This window comes from Gossypium hirsutum, chromosome D02, assembly GCF_007990345.1.
Source record: "Gossypium hirsutum isolate 1008001.06 chromosome D02, Gossypium_hirsutum_v2.1, whole genome shotgun sequence".
In the NCBI taxonomy this organism is placed as follows: Eukaryota; Viridiplantae; Streptophyta; class Magnoliopsida; order Malvales; family Malvaceae; genus Gossypium; species Gossypium hirsutum.
The window spans coordinates 13,380,307-13,398,380 of NC_053438.1; the positions used below are offsets into that span (position 1 = coordinate 13,380,307).

Here is an 18,074-nt window from a genome sequence, read left to right on the forward strand (position 1 = left end):
AGATTGTTAGAGTATTTATTTATGCGCTTACTGAATTGTCATTGGCACAATTATTATTATTGCAATGAGAAATATGTAAACGTAATTTTCTAAAATTTTAGGGTGCCTTTGTTTGGCTTAAAATGTTTTCCGAAAAATATTTTCCGAAATTTTCGGTGTTTGTTTTGTGTAAAATGAATTCCCATAGGAAAACATTTTACAAACACGGGTAAAATCAAAAGCAAATTTTGGAAATTGTCTTACCGATTTCTAATCCGTAAGACATTTTCCCTCTTCTCTTCTAAGTAGTTGTTCTCCCTCTTCCTCCGACTCCTCATCTCCGTTCGTTGGCCTCACCGCACCATCTTTGCATCGTCGTCTCTGTCGGTCGACCGTCGGCCTTGCCTCTGTATTCTGAAGAAACCCTAAAACATTAGGGTCCACAGTCGAGAAAAATTCATCTCTGATCTCCTCGAGGTATCTGCATATTTCTCTAATGTCTCATCTCTGATCGATTACTCTTATGTTTTCCTTCCTTTTCTCTCTAATTATTGTTTCATGTAATACAAAATTTTTTTTAAATAATAAAAAAGAAAAATCGAAGCCCTTCGTTTTTCAACTTTGTCTTACCCGATCAATTTGAGCTACAGTTTTGTGTTATGATGTGGATATTGAGTGTTGGGTTTAAATGATTGCTTGATCTTAGCTTGGACTCACACTAACTTTAGACTCAACTGTTAGTATTTTCTGGTTTACTGGTTTCAGGTAAAGCATGGTTGTCTAGTAAACAAGAATTATGATGCTTATAGGTATATTTAACTTGTGCATCAGTAACTGTAACTTCTACAGAGTTCTTGCCTTCACCTTGACTGAGTAGCTACAATGGAATCTAAAAATCAGTATAGGTATTGTGCTCCCAGGATTCTGGTTTGCTAGTAGTCCTTTTTTATCCATTAACTCCAAAATTCTAGTGATATGTTCTTGATTTTCCACAAAGTTAGCATATTTCTGGTTGTTAGATTCCTTAAGTGTGTCCAGTTGAATCTAGAATGGGTATTGAGTCTAGTTCCTTCTGCCATTTCTTTGTATTTCTTGTGCTTTTCCAGCTTCTATGGCTGAATCTTGACTAGCTCTAAAACCAAATTTTTACTTAATCAAGAATTGAGAAGAGAGGCCAGAGAAGAAAAAGGAATTTGAGTCTGTTCAGTCATAATCTCTTAATACAGAAACTATACATATATAATATCTAACAATAATTCCTTGCTAATAGTTGCCTGATTTCTGATTTTGCTTGATGAGCTTGCCTGCACAATTTTGCCACAGGTATTTGACCTTGTTGAGTTGGCATTTGTTGCAAGGTTAATAGTGTGCTTCAGAAATTGTCCTTCAATGCTATGTTTATACATTAGGGATCTGCTAGTTTTTCTATGTACGTCCTCTGTCCTAGCAATAGAATTGCCCTTCCTTCTTAGAGAGTTAAGAGCAGGTGACTTACATGTGATGAAGGACAAGATCATGCTAGTTCTATTGGAAGTGTCAATAAAAGTTTGGATATCTGTTGCTGGCATTTTGTACAAGGATATGCTGGTCATTTCTTTTACTTCAATACTTTAGCATTTGATCCTGCATTTTCTCATATTAAGGGGATAATGATGTGGAATTTATCATGCTTATTGAAGGATTATATTTTGGACATGTTTCATTAGTTTCATATTATGTTTTATTGGGTTCAATTGTAAATTTCAGTATCGAGGAAACTTTTTGTCATTTTTGATTGAGTGAAATTTGAGTTTCAACTGTTGTTTCAGTAGAAAATTTTCAAATTTTTTTATGCCCTTTTGTTTTCCTTGGATAACTAAGAAATCACCCAAATAAATGTTCTGAATAAGATGTTTTGTAATGTCATGGAACTACTACTAGGATTATGTTGAACTTGAACATGTAGCAAAACTGGAAACTTCTTACATAGGTCGGCTTCTAGCAGTACTTTGTGATAAACCATTTGCAGAGTCTCATTGTATTTTATTACATACATCTGAATAAGATGTTTTGTAATGTCATGGAACTACTACAAAAATGTCTTGGTTCTTCTTGAGCAAGTATAAAATTTTAATTGTTCTTTTATGCTTGTAATCAGGTACTTGAATTTGCAATTACTTTTGTGATAAAATCATCAATGTTCCATCGTGTAAAATGAATTTGCAATTCTATCCATTTGGTTTTTTAATTTGTGATACTAGGAGTGATTTTTTTTAAATTTGTAGAGAGTTAAGGCATTGCATATTCGGGACATGGATGTTGTAGTTGAGCCCGGAATTGGATGGATGGAACTTAATGAATACTTGGAGCCATATGGTTTATTTTTCCCTCTTGATCCAGGTCAGTTTGTTAGAGTTATCCTTGCAACATATCATTTTCTTAATGAAAAATAACTTATTGCAACATTCAGCTACACTCCTTGATGAAAGGACCATATATATATTATATTATATTATATTATATATTATTTATTGGGTTGAGTGTAACATTATCATCTTAAACCATGTTGACCTGCAGGGCCTGGTGCAACAATAGGAGGCATGTGCGCAACACGCTGCTCTGGATCTTTAGCCATGATGTAGTTGCTACTCTACTACTGTCTTTCTTTGCATTCCCTAGTTTCCCCCTTAGTCTGTTGAAAAATTACATCTGAAATCTCTCTTACTGAGGTTTGTAGAATTTTCATTTCAGCAATTTTGTACCAAACAAGTGTATTCAGATATGAAATGATGGATGTTTTTTCTCATGGAAAATGTATATCTCTGTTTAAACTTCTGAAAGAATGCATAGGTGTTGATTCCTCACTGAAAACATTTTATGCGATTAGGGCACTTATATCTTCAATGCCTATATAGTCCATGTTTTAGTTCACCATGGGTTAAACAATGGTCTACGGGCTTTTGTGTCCCTTTTGATAAATAATAAACATTAAAAACATTTAAATGCCTCACATACTGAGGAGTCAGCTTGTGCCATTAGTGACCTTTTTCAGCAGAACAATAGTTATTTTCAGGAAAATATATGTAAAAACAACTTTTCTGGAAAATATTTTCAGGAAATCTGCCAAACTGCAGAAAATATTTTACACAGATTCATCCAAACACTAGAAAATATTTTCTGTAAATCATTTTACAAAAAAGTAAAACATTTTCCAGAAATTATTTTACGGAAAATATTTTACTGGCAAACAAACGGACCCTTAGAGTTAAAAAAGGGATCCATCCTTCTAACAAACCTTCTAAAAGATTACGTGTTCTTTTTATAAATATATTAATTAATTATACATTAATCTAAAGTAGACTAATATAAGCTCGGAAAATGGATTTAGATAAAATAATAATGCTCGTTTAGAAAATGGGCTGGGTCTCAAGTAAGCTTTTTTGTCCGGGTCTAGTCTGGCCCGAATATATGCCAAAAAAATATACTGCTGTTTTTCCTTGCTATTTTTTACTCTTTTTTTTTTACTATTTTCTTATTATTTTCACTATTTTGCTATTATTTCAATAATATGTTAGTATTATTTTGTAGTTATTGTTTGGATATCGTATAACTCTTATTTTCTTATTAATTTTGTTACTATTTTAGAGACATTTGCTTGTTAAATTGCACATATCTTAGTGTTATTTAAGTATACATATATATATTTATTTATTTTTAATTTATTGAGAAACATTTATTTTAATATTTTTAGTATGTTTGATTTATTATATATTTCTAAGAAAATTTATATAATAAATAGTATAAAAAATTAATAAGGACAGGCTGGGCCTAACAAACAGGTCTAGAATTTTGATTGGGTCTAGTTCAACTCGGCCTATGAACACCTCTAATTTAAAGCTAATACAACTAAGATATTAATAAAAAAAGTTAACTAGCTATTGATAAAGTGTTAAAAAATAAATTAACTGAAAATTAATATTTTTAATAAATTAATATTTTTAATAAAATATGTTTGATAACCCACAATGAAAATTACTAAATAGAAAAATTTTTTATAAAGAAAGTGTAGAAAATGATAAGTAGATAGGGACCTACTTATCGCTTGATAGAAAATAAATTCAATTATTTTTATTTTATTTCTTTTAAAATTATATTATTTTTATTGAACAATCTAAATATATTTTATATTTAATTTTAAATAATATAAAAAACATATTTTATAACTTAAATTCATCAAAATCTTTATATATAAAGCATTAAATTTGAAGTTGAGGCCCGTCTTATCATTTATAAAGAAAAAGGACAAAATTACATTATTTACTAAAAAATATGGACTGTCTCAACTAATTTAACTCTTTAAAGAACCTCATAAACAACATTAATTTAATCATTTCAAACCCAGTACTATAAGTAGTTTGCTTGGTTAATGACTGTTTTGTAATGCATTAATTACAAATTATTTCATTATTTTTAATATATTATATTTTGTGAATTACAAAATAATATTTTTTATAAATATAGTAGGTTTTCTTTATTTATTTATAAATAACCTTTAATCCTCAAAAGAAACATTTTTTTTTGAATTGGTTAAGTTTAAATATATGTATAAACACATGTTTATAATAAGGGTGAAAAAATTTATGTAATAAATATATGTATTAAAAGTTTATATTAAAAATAAATACAATTTTGGCTGAAATATTAGAGTTAAAAAAGTTAAAATCCATTCAGTCATGAGTTTAAATTTTATCATGATTGATTATTTATTTATTTTATATAAAAAATAAAAAGAAAAAAATACTTTCATAATAGTATAATTTACTTTGTATATAACAATGTATTTTATCAGTTTTTGAATTGAGTTGGTGCCTAATTGACATACAAAGAAGGGCTTAATATAAGTACTAAATTCTAGCATATCCATAATGTAAGTGAAAAAAGTTATGTAACAAATATAATTATTAAAAGTTTATATAAAACCAAATGATGGTTTGGCTTAAATGATAAAATTAAGGCAGTGTTTGAAAAGTCAACTAGTAATTGGATTTAGATGTAATTGCTTGTAATTACTTGAGAGTGACATATTTGGGTAACAATTGTAATTGGTGGATCCTACCGAATTTGTTATAATTGCACCTCAATTACACTTTTCAATTCTTAAGGGGAGGGTGAAATTTTGAGTAATTATGCAAGTAATTATATCTAAATACATTTTTAAAAAATAATTTTATACAAGTTATAAAAATTATATTATAAGCATGACATGAATGAATGTTTAGGATGGTTACAATAAAAATTTCTTATATTATAAATTCTAAAAAATATATTGCAAAAACAATGTGTATTTTATAAAGTTATAACAAAAATTATCATTTAAATCCTAACAAATTTCCAAAATTATGACTAAAAAGTTTATTATAAAAAATAATTTAAATGATATAAAAGTGTTATAATATATTTATTTATAAAAAAATTATGGCAAAGAAATATGGACATAACTTATTTATATATTCATGTTATATATTATAAAAATAATATACTTAAAGAAAATGTTATAATTTTTTTATCATAACTTATTTATAAAAAAATAATTTCATAAAGTTATGACAAAAAATTATATTTTTTTTATAAGAAATGTTATGAAAGTTATTTGACAATTTTATAAAACCTTATTTATAAATTTTATATTACTTTTTACTTAATTTATGTGTTATAAAAAAGGATATAATCTAGCATAAGTCTTTCTCCAAATTAAGTTTATATAAGTTTTTCGTAATTAAACCTACAAATTATTTAGACTGCGAACCAAAATATTATAAGGTCGATGATAATTATGCAAAATACAAAAGATTTTCTTGTACCATATCATGGGATATGTCACCATTTGAAAGAATGGTGCCAGACATAAGTACGATAGACAACTTGCAAACTTTTTAATTTGAGATATTCAAAACCTTGAAATGAGATTGAGAAGACATTTGTTGTTCTAAATATATATTTCTCATATTAATATCACTTTAGTATAGCATAAAAAAAAAGGTTGGATTAAATTAACATGTTGCGTATTTCATAACTTCATCATAGGTGAAATCCATGGAAGAATGAGAACATGAATATCATAATGATGCAGATTCAAATTTAGATGATGACGAACTCCAACAAGGACCAACAAATAATGATAAGGAGCATACGTTAAATATTAAAGAGGGAATAACTCAACATGCACTAGAAAAATTAGATAAAATTACATATGATGTTTATTTTTCTTAGTAATCATATTGTCAACTATTTTTTTAGACTAACACAATGCATATGATGATTTGATTTGTATTTTTGTTACTTGTTTAAAAATAATTTTTATAGTAAGTAATCTTTTAAAAAATATAAATTATGTAATTGTATAATTAAAATTTGTGCTACCAAACATAACATAGGAAATTGAGATACAATTACACTCAGTGAGCCAAACATATTCAAATTAGCCGTGTGTTGAAATCATATAATGATTGGTTTTTTTTATTTATTAATTTATAGAAATATAAAAAGGGAAAAACAATCTCATAATTATATATCTTATTTTCTACATGTATTTTAATAATTTATAAAGTACATTTGTATTTTTCCAGACGTCGGTCAACGGCCTATGCCATAATTAATAAATCTAGTTTCCAATAAATTTAAATTAGCAGCCATTAATTACTTGTGAATATTTAAGAATGTGGTAAATATTGTGTTCGTAAGTTGTTTATTAACTTGACATATTATTAGATTAGCATGACATCGAAGCTTGATTCACATTTCAAAAACAAGACCGAAAATTTTGAATATATTTAAATGGATATTTCTCTAGAAAATGATTAGCTCTCTGAATCTCGGTCGGTTGATGACCGGGAAATGAAAAAAGTAGAGTTTAAAGAAGGTGATGGTGAAGATCATGTTGATATGGTCGTGGATTTGGATTCGCTACCAAAAGTATCTTGGAAACAGATGCTAATGGGGGAAAGGGGTTCAGTGCAATTGATATCGTTGAAGATTTGGAATTTTTGGAAGGAGATGTTAAAAAACTCCATAGCCAATGGAATTCCGACGATAAAGTTTTTGGATCGTATCCAACAGCTCCTTTTCAAGGATATGGAGACAACAGTTGTGGTGAAGTTTTTGGGGAAAAATATTGGATACATCGTCATGTTTAATCGTCTTTCTAAACCTTTCCATCTAATGGATATTAAGAACGAATATTTCTTGGTTAAATTTCAGTACATTGAAGATTATAGTAAAGTTCTCACGCAAGGATCATGGATAATTTATGGTCAATATCTCACTGCTCAGTCATGGACAAAATTTTTCTATCCCAAGAAACCTTACCCGAGTATATGAAACAGCCCGTTTTACAGAGCCACCAAATCCAACGAGTAAGTTTGTAAATATTATATTTAATATTTACAAGTTAATTGTGACTTTGAAAAGGTTTTTGATATAATGATTTTTGTTTTCTAAGCAATTTATTAAGTTCAAATGGTAAGATCCTACGGTCAAGTGGTTTTAGAAAATGAGATATTGGGACCTCGTTTCTATAAACTGAACCATAAATATTTTTATAAATATTTACGGAATGTCATTAAGGTGGTATTAAATTTTCGTTGAAAAATTTTAACGTTTTGATAGTTAATTAATTAAAAAGGAATAAATTGTAAAAGATGTAAAATTTAATCACTATTTGATTAAATGGTTAACTGAATAAAGTAAAAGAGACTTAAAGGGTAATTAAACCATGGTCAAAGTTTCGGTGGTATTATGATTGAATCCACTAGCTTTTGGATTAATTGTTCTTTTAGTCCTAATAAGTTTGAGATTAAATTGTAAATAAGTTTATTTAGTTAGAATTTAATTAAATTGAAGGACCAATTGTGAAATTAAACTTTCCTTTGATGGTAATTATGCCATATATTTATGTGATGGACACATAAAGACATGACTTTGGTGTTTTATTTATTTATTTAATCAATGACAAAATGGTAATTTGATAATTAAATTAAATTAAAATAAAACTAAAATGTTTGCACTTATTCTAGTGACTTTTTCTTCACGAATAAAAAGAGAAAAAAAAAAAGAAAACATGGAAGTTTCAAGTTTCGACCATCCTTTTTATGGTGCATATCAAGGTTAAATGAAAAATCGAGGAGAATAGAATATTACTAAAATGCCCCTGTACCTGTAATTTAGTCAGGTAAGTTCATATGGTTAAATTTAACATTTGTATTAATTGGTGGTTGGTATTATATATATTCTATTGTTGGAAATGAATTATTTTTTGAATTATAATATTGAATTGGATATTCGGTTTGAATTGAACGTGAGATTTGAGTACATTCGTGTTTTGGTGTATGACGGGGGTTTGGAGTGAAGATGGTATTGGAGGGAGATATCGGTATATTACCCAAGTAAGTCGGGGTTAAGCATTTGTTGCAAACTATTGCGTTTTACTTTCTGTTTGAAGTGATTTGGGTGGATCAGCTCTTACGAGCTTCTGTTCAGCTCTCACGAGCTTCTGTTGGCGTGTTCTGGTCGACCAACTCTATGAACTTCTGTTAATGATGTACTCTTATCCGTAAGTCGTTTTTCAAATGGAAAATCTCGATAAGGTAATCTGTTTAATGAATTTTGAAAGGTTTGTTATTTATTGAATATTGATCTAAACATAAATGAATTCAATAGTTGAGATTGTGGATGATGCTTAAGTTTATGCTAAGCTTATGATTACATTATATCATGTTTAATATTAATGATATATAATGAAGTGGTAAATGACAAAAAATAGGAATATGCTTATGTTCATGAAAAGTTGGTATGATTCAAAAGGTGAATTTTCTTATAAAATGGTTTATCATGTGATTTGACTCCAAATGAGTTGTATACTTAAATGCACTAATTTGTGTATTGATGATGGTGATTAGGCTTATGTCAAGCTTGAGATCATGATTGATGTTTGTACTTATATCTGGTATTATACAAATGAAACGGGTAAGAAAAAGTAATGAAACGGTAAGTTCATTATTGAAATGTGATATGTCGAAGAAGGGATTGATGAATTGAATGATGTACTTATATATGAGAAATTACGTATGTTATGGATGAACTTACCTATGATGTGAATAAATATACTAATCAGTGAGTTGATGTTGTTATTTAAGTTTATGCTTACTAAATTGAATGGAAAGTAAGTGAATGAAGTAATTCATAGTTCTATGAAAAGGTTAATGATGGTGTATAATGTTTATAAAATCCTATTAAGTTAGGAATGAAATATATATATGATTTTGATATACTTACTCATTTTTGAATTGATGGTTATGTAGTTGACAAATCTTGAAGCATTGGTATATTTAATCTATAAAGTTCATTGGTAAAATGAAATGTTATGTTTAAAGTTTATACGAGCTTACTAAGCATTAATTGCTTACGTAGTTTTTCCCTTACTTTACAGATTATCGAAAGCTCGATCGAGCTGGAAGCTTGTCAGAGCTATATCACATTATCCATCGGTTCTATCGGTACTTTCGGATGTTTTGATTTTGGTTATAATGGTATGTATAGGTATTTTGGTTAATTTTAGTCTATGTGTTTGAATGTTGAAATGACCATTTGACTTGGTTGGGTTTTTGGTATCTTGATGATATAATGGCAAAGTCTGGCATTTATGTGAGTAGCCTTATTATGGTTAATGTTTGGCTTGTTTCTTTGAATGATAGAAGATGAAATGATAGTTTAGTATGTATATGGTATATGTGCTTTCTGGTATATGCTATAACTTGGTGTGATTTGGTACTATGCTATAGTAAGTGTATATGTATTTGATGCTATTGAATAAGTGGTACAATTGGTACCAAATGGTAAGTTTTGGTAAATGATTTACATGTGTATTAATGCAATTATATATAAAAGTTGGTTGATTACTTGGTTACATGGATTACATGGTTAAACATGTTTATATTTGTCATTTGAGGTGCCTAAGGTCATATTGATTGTATGTGATTATAATACATGTTTAAAGCTTGATTTTATTTGTTTTGGATGCCATAATATGGCTTGTTTATATGCACAATGTTAACTGTAGGTACATGCCTTGTCGGGTGAGAAAAATGGCTTGTAAAATAGCCTATTTTCGTCCACACGGGCTTATGTCTCAGCCGTGTAACACACGGTCAAATGAAATGGCCGTATGTCCCCTGTAGCTTGTAAAGGTTTGTAAGTCAATATGTTTACACGGCCTAGCACATGGGCGTGTGACTTGGCCATGTGACCCAAGTCAGTATACTCACACGGGCTGGGACACAGCCGTGTGTCCCTATTTTGAATGCCTACACCCTAAGACACGAGTGTGTCTCTTGGTCGTGTGAGTCACACAGCCTAACCACACGGTCGTGTGACCCCTGTAGTTTTGAAAATTTTAAGTGTTTTTGAAAGATTCTCTAAGTTTCTGATTTAGTCTCGATTTATTTCTAATGTGTATTTTGGGCCTCGAGGGCTCGTATAAGGGACAATATGAATGATTTTTATAGGTTTTTGATATGAATGTTATATGATATGAAATGTTTGCATTTTTTGTTTGTTTGATTTGTAAACTTTGGTAATACTCCGTAACCTTGTTCTGACAATAGACTTGGGTTAGGGGTTTTATAGTGTAGTTTTGGCATGGATCCAAATGCCGGGTCTACTGGGTTTTATGTACAAGATGAGAATTTTAGAAACTGTGGGAGAATTGGTGGGCAAAGTGGCCAAACTTGAATTCAATACTGATAGTAAAACCAAAGGTTGATTTGCTAGAATGGTCGTTTTTGTATATCTTGACAGACTATTGGTGTCCCAAGTATTGGTGAATTCAGAGCTAATACGGGTGGAGTATGAAGCCTTGCCAACCATATGCTTTTCATGTAGAAAGTATGGTCACCTGAAAGAAATATGCGCTTCGTTAGAGGCAGAGACAGGCCTTGAGATTGGGAAAAAGAGTGATAACCCAGAGCTATCAAATCCGATGATCGACAGTGAGAAACCTACGTTAGGACCATGAATGGTGGTAGAGCGAAAAACAAGGTAGGGACAGAGAAACCAGCATAATCAGGGGGCGGGGCACCAAAAAAGGTAACTTTGGGGTCAAGATTTTTAGCCTTAAATATATTGGAAAATCTGGAAACAAGTGAAGGGGACCGAAATATAAGGAGCTCTGAGGATTTTGCTGCAAAATTAAAAGGTAAGGAAATTTTAAATGCGCGTTTTATGGGGAAAGAAAAGGCAGAGCTAAAGACAAGAGATGCTGGACTGTTGGTGCACCTAGTTGAATGCGTTGGTAGCAAAACAAAATAGCCTAGTCTTAAGCCTGATGGGTTGGGTGATAGAATTAATGGGGGTCTTGGCCATAACTTAAATGGAGGAGGCCCTAGCTACTCTAAAAATAACACAAGCCATGGGTCAGGAAAATCAGGCGTGGGGGACTAAAAGAGTTGGGTAGAATGCGGGTGAGATGGATTTGGGCTTACAGCCAATTGGACAATTAACTAAAGGCTTAGGCAAAAAGTAGACTAAGATAGGCGGGCTAGGAGAAATTGGGTTTGGATTGGACCTATCTATTTCTCTCAATTTTGGAGCTACACCTTGCGCTGCTTCAGTGGGTCGAGAGTAGGATGAAAGTTCTATTTCAGGTACGTCTTTTTTTATTTGTAATAAAGTTTCGACTAAAACCCCTCTTGCTTAGGAACTTTTAAATATTGATACAGATTCTTTGGAAGCTGTGGGAAATAACTTAGTGTACAATAACCCTGTGTTTGATGGGCATAATGAATCAAAGGTCAGTTTAGATGTTAATTTGTTTGATCCCGAGTGTCACTCGGCTGTGGTTTTCAGTAATAAAAATGACCTGGACTCCTTTAAAGGCAAAAATAAAGGTTGTGCGGGTGGTAGTAAAAAATCAAATATTGTTTCAAAATGTGGTGGTATGGAAAATAAAAGTGGGAGCAGCAAAGTTGGAGTTTTGCTCAACCGTACCATCCAAGAAAAGGTAGGTCGTTTCGAAAATTCAAAAAATTCACGAATTCCTTTATCGGAGGCCATGAATTCTATAGAAATTCTTATTAATTCGAAATTTGTTATCGAAGATGCTGCTGATCTTTGAAATTTTGAGGGGCACAACGATAATGATGGGTCCACTACAACACATTAAGGTTGTTTCCTTACTTTTTGTCTATTTTTTTATGAATTATAATATTTTTTGTTAGAACTGTCAGGGGTGTGCTAGCTTAAAGTTTCCTCGTGTTTTTCAAGAGTATAGTAGGAAACATAAGCCGGATTTAATTGGCCTGTTGGAAAAACGGGTAAGCGGTTTCAAAGTGAACTTAGGGTCTGTTTGTTTGCCAGTAAAATGTTTTACGAAAAACGATTTTTGAAAAATGATTTACTTTTCTGAAAAATGATTTACTAGAAATATTTTCTGGTGTTTGGATGAATCTGTGTAAAATATTTTTTGTTGTTTGGCAGATATCCTGAAAATATTTTTCGAAAAAGTTGTTTTTACATATATTAATATACAAATTAATAAATTTTTATATTTTAGATTGTTTTTACATATATTGCAATGATTTATTTATAAATAAATAAATCAAATCAAATATATAATAATACTCAATTATTAAGCTACAATATTAACCGTCATAAATTGAAAACAACCAAAGTTAAATAAATTGTTTGTAATTGTGTTAAAAAAATAATAAACAAGGATTAAATAATTATAAATTAGCTTCCAAACCACAATTAATACTAGAAAATAATAATATTATCCAAATGCATAATTAGTAGTACACCACATAGTAACAAATTGTCCAAGTGCATAACTAATATTACACCACATAAAAGTATCAATATCTTCAACCTTGAGAAAATTTTTGAAGCCAAATTTTTTTATGCTTCTTACTTTTAACTAAAAAAGCTTTGGCCTCGGATTCATGACTCATTAGATAATCAAACACAGAACACAAGAAGTCATCATCAAATCCTTCTTCCTCCATCGACATCACTTGTTCATAAAGCTGTGGTGTCTTATCCGCAGTAAATTGTTCCAAAGCACTAGCAATTTTGCCAAGTTGTTCACTCACAAATTTAATTTGTTCATCAACGACACTTTCTTGAACAATTTTTCTTTTACGTTTGGATGTGCCAGATGAAGATACATTTGTTCTTACCTCTTCAGCCTCTTCATTGTCGCAGTCTACAAGCACTGAATCTTGGTTACCATCATCCAAATCTATGTCAGCAAATATTTTGGCAAAACTCCCCGTTGCCATATCTTTGCCAACAACCAAATCCATTTCATCATAATGATCAATGCTTTTATTAAAAAATGGTTCATACTGCTTGTGTGCCTGTTGGATATTATTCACAATTAGAATAACAAGTAAAAACCAACTGAAATATACTTAACATATATATACATATATTACCATCACTGCTGCATCATATGTCGCTCTATCACATGTGATCATTTTCATGTTATCATCCCATCCAAAACCACTTTCACCTCGAATTTTGCATATAATTTGCCACTGATTTTTTACAGTCCTCAAATGATTTTCCACATGCTTCGCATCACATTGGACTTTGAATCTTTCAGAAATAGCTTCGACAACTCGATTAATAGAAACTGCTTTGAAAGTATTAGAAGGCTTATTTCCTTTCTGGGCCTCCTCTGCTAGAATTTCAAGAAAAACATGTTCCATCGGTTTTGTCCACCTAAATTGCTTGGAGGTCCCTTCTTTGTTGCCCTTACCCATTCTACATTAATAATTGTCATTGCCAATTATTTCAATATCCAACAAGCTTAAAACATAATAAATTCAATATCTAACAAGCTTAAAACATATTCAATATCTAACAAATTCAAGACATAATAATTTCAAAATCCAACAAACTAAAATTTCAATATCATTATCCAACCAACATTAACAAAAAAAAAAACAATTTTAATACTAAAACATACATAACATAGAAACAATAACCCTAAGCCCTAAACCTACCTAATATTTCTAGCCATATAATCAGTCCACATAGTTTGTGCAATTTCGTCTCTCTTAGCAGACCATTCTCTTGCGTCTTCTCTTTCTTCTCGCTCCGTAAGAGTTGATATTATCAAATCAGACTCAGACTCCTCGTATAATCCTTGATTCTAGGATCAACTCCCATTATATGTTATGAATGATACAATAAGGCAAAACTATATCTACTTGAGTTTGAAAATTCCAAAATGGTTCAGCATCTAATACACGAAACTGTTTCTTCAAAATCCCAAAAACACATTCAACAGTGATTCGTAATGATGAATGACAAAGATTAAAGAATTCCTTTGCATTTATAGGCCTTTGAGCACTAAACTCTTTTAAATGATATCAGACACCACGATATGGGATAATATATCGATTTCGGATGCCATATCTAGCATCAGCAAGATAATATTTACCTACAATTTTACAAAACATAATTAATACTAATAAATTATGAGCTTACTAGAACTATTTGGTATTTAATGATAATTATTACCTTCCGAAATTCTTAATCCTCCTAGGCGTGAAAGTGCATCACTTAAAATACGAGAATCATGTGCACTACCTTCCTAACCAACTAGAACATAGGAAAATTTCAAATCAAATGTAATGGCAGCCAATACATTTTGTGTCATCCCCACTTTACGGCTACGAAATCTTGAATGCTAGGTGGAACTGGTGCACAAATATGAGTTCCATACAGTGCTCCAATACAATATTTAAAATAAGGATAAAACCTTGGATTGTTTCTGATTTCACTAGGAGTTGACTCATCGGGTAATTTAATAACCAGTTTATACAATTTAAAAAATAGCTCTGGATACAACCTTAAAGTAACGGTGAACTGTCTCAGTTGATCTATTATATCTAGATCCAATCCCTCAAAACTTTACATTATGACCAATTATATGTAAAAATATAACTACTTGCTTCCTAATATTGACAGATTTAGATGATTGTAACAAATTATTCCTACTAAAAATATCACACAAATTAAAAAAAGGCGATCCGTCTCATCCTTATCACATCAATACAATGCTGGTCATCACTATATAAAATACTATTAATATAATTTTCTCTTTCATAATCTTGATTCACACGAGGGTGAGAACCAATTTCCTTCATAGTTTTTAATTTTTTAATCCAAAGAGCCCCAAAAGCTAAAACTGAAGCCATGACTCCGACAATTGCATTTTGATCTTGATTACGATCCATCTACACAAAATAATACCACACAAATATTTGATCACTATAAAAAAGATTTAAAATTTGATCACTATAAAATATATACAATATTTTAGATCGATTTAATATTTTACATGCATAACAAGTACAAGTATATTGATGAATTCAATGGTTAGTTCGTTAAAATATTAATCATATCAGTATTAGTTTTTAAATATATTATTTTAATTATTTTAAGTTTCACTTTACTTAAAATCATGTGTGGGTTTTATTTAAATATACATTTGACTTAAATTTCACTATATACAAATTATTTTCAGAACTATTCTGATTCAAGATAAATTATATATATAACAAAATCATATTTTGTTTATGTGTGGCCATGAATAAATATAAAAATACTATTTAGTATTTGCTTATAAAATAATCGAGTGACTGACATAGTTATCAAAAAAACAAAATAATGGGTTTTCAAATATAAACAAAATAATGGTTTTATATATTTTCAAATGAAACCTAATTTTTTTAATATCTATTTGACTTCAGTCCAGTTCCAAATGAACATTTTGTAAATTTCTATTGGTTTTATCTTAATATAACTTTAAATAGCGTGAATAAAATTTTAAAAAAAACACATACACAAATTATAAACACTTGTGTACCTACCACATTAACAACTTTAATATAATGTATTAAAAAAACATACAACACTAATAATAAACACATCAAATCCAAACTGTCTATTCAACAAGCATGTATGTAAATACATATTTGATCTGCATATTTTAAATATAATCAACATGAAATTTGAAATTCATCTAAGCTAATAGGTTGATAAGGCTTAACTGGATACTATACATATACTTTGAGGACTTAATGAAACACTTTAAAATTTAGAGACCAATTTAAAATCTAGATTATAGTTTGAAGATGTACTATAAAATTAACTCTAAACGAAAATTTATCCCAGAAGAAACAACACAAGCTTCATATATATATATATATATTACACTAACAAATGAAAGTAATCAATAGTTGCAAAGATAGATCACAACCCAAACAGGAGATCAACTCTTCAATCTTCTGGTTTACTAATGCTTTCGGTTAATGTATTCAACAGCCAAATAAAAATTAGAAAGTATATGCAATTATGATGCAGTATAATGACTAAATGCGCCAAATGGATTCCGTAGCATCTCAAAGTTTGCAACCCATGAGTGCACAAATCAATGATCACTCACTAAAGATAGTCCTTATTTAGAACACAAGTACCTAACTCAAAGTATAATAATTCCATGGGAACCTTTAGCAAGTAAAATCCTATATTAAAAATTAAAGCATTAACAGATTTCAGAAGGTCACTCTTCTAAAGAAGGTGAAGTGTTTTATTATAATAAAAAGCAAAGTATAAAAGCAACTTTTGAAACCATTTCTAGGCCTCATCTTCTTAGAAACACATCTTCAACAAATAAATCATATACAAGTTGAGCACAGTAAAGAAAATGCAGAAATTGAAACATAGGAAGCAGCTATAAACTTAAATTCAATTGTCTTTTCATTAACAAGCATTCAACATACAAATTAAGTACACTAGAGGACTTTTCAATGAACAGAGCAAATATATACAAGAGGATAAACTTACATTAAAATTATCTCTTAAAAGAACATAAACCACTGAACTAAGCTCCGAATTCTAGGGTTCTTATTTTTACTTTTGTATGGATGAATATGAAAAAATCTTATCTGGAAAAACACTACATATAAAAACACTATTAAATCATTTTAACATTTAGTTGATGCTGAGTTGGAATGAGAAACTGAAACCATAAAGTCTGAGCCAAAGCTTCATTTTATAAACAGAGTGAAAGAAAACTACAGCCAATTCTTTACTGGTTTTCATTTCAACAGAAAGGAACAGGAAAAATAAATGAAAATTGAAAAATAAAATTCAATAGAAAGGAATATTACCAGTCTTGAATTTGCAGTAGAATCTCTGACGCTTTCAGCCGAAGAGGAACAGGAAATTTTCTAAGAAAGAGAGAAAGAAATTTGGCTGAGAAAGAATGAAGGAAAGAAAAAGAAAGAAGAAAGGAAAAAGGGGATCTACCTGAGAGCTTTAGGAAAATGTCTTACAGAAATTGAAACTGTAAGATAATTTCCCAAAATGTAAGTCATTTTACCAGCGTTTTGGAATTCATTTTCCATATGTAAAATGTTTCCCGACAAACAAACACTGGAAAATTGGGAAAAAAATTTCCGAAAAATGATTTCCCACAAACAAATGCACCTTTAGTTATTGCTAAGCTTGGTTTTCAGTATTCCCATCGTGTGGAGGTGGTTGGTTTTTCTGGTGGTATTTGGGTTAGATGGAGAGACTCGACTTCTGTGGAGATCTTGGAAAATCATCCTCAAATCATTTTAACTAGAGTTTTCGGTAATCCCTTTAGTTGGCATTTCTATGTTACTTTTATGTATGGGAGCCCAAATAGTAGTAAACAGAGACAGTTATGAATTAACCTTAAAAGCACTATTCCAATAGATGGGACTTCGTTGTTAGCTATTTGAAACTTTAACGCCATCCTTTCTTCATGAGAAAAAATAAAAGGGTGGGTCATTGGGAATATATGCTATCTTTTCGGGGGCTTTATGGATTCTATACACCTTTACAATTTGGGGTTTAGTGGTCCTAATTTTATGTGGCATAGAGTAGAAGTCTTTAAAAGATTAGATATAGTAATTTGTAATGAAGCTTGAATTATCAAGTTTCCGTATTCTAGAGTTACTCATTTACCAAAACTCAAATCTGATCACAGACCTCTACGTTTATCTCTGTTGCCACCTCTTCAG

At 30.2% G+C, this 18,074-nt stretch overlaps 1 protein-coding gene and 1 long non-coding RNA gene across 3 annotated transcripts; one reads left to right on the forward strand and one right to left on the reverse strand.

Annotated features, from left to right (window-relative positions):
- The first annotated feature begins 82 nt into the window (after positions 1-82).
- On the forward strand, positions 83-2,762 carry LOC107910391 (uncharacterized). Its single transcript, XR_001687626.2, has 3 exons — positions 83-456; positions 2,244-2,358; positions 2,536-2,762. It is a non-coding gene; the product is annotated as an uncharacterized lncRNA (long non-coding RNA).
- Positions 2,763-12,706: 9,944 nt separating this feature from the next.
- On the reverse strand, positions 12,707-17,806 carry LOC121214622 (uncharacterized). Of its 2 annotated transcripts, none has more exons than XM_041088457.1 (4): positions 17,335-17,806; positions 17,196-17,255; positions 13,446-13,776; positions 12,707-13,367 (listed from the first exon to the last, which is right to left on the reverse strand). In XM_041088457.1, the coding sequence occupies exons 3-4, from the start codon at positions 13,773-13,775 to the stop codon at positions 12,873-12,875; spliced, it is 825 nt and encodes a 274-aa protein (XP_040944391.1). In that variant the 5' UTR covers position 13,776; positions 17,196-17,255; positions 17,335-17,806; the 3' UTR covers positions 12,707-12,872. The 2 variants fall into 2 exon arrangements, with proteins under 2 accessions (XP_040944391.1, XP_040944392.1); XM_041088458.1 differs by having other exon boundaries at positions 17,515-17,782.
- Positions 17,807-18,074: the final 268 nt, after the last annotated feature.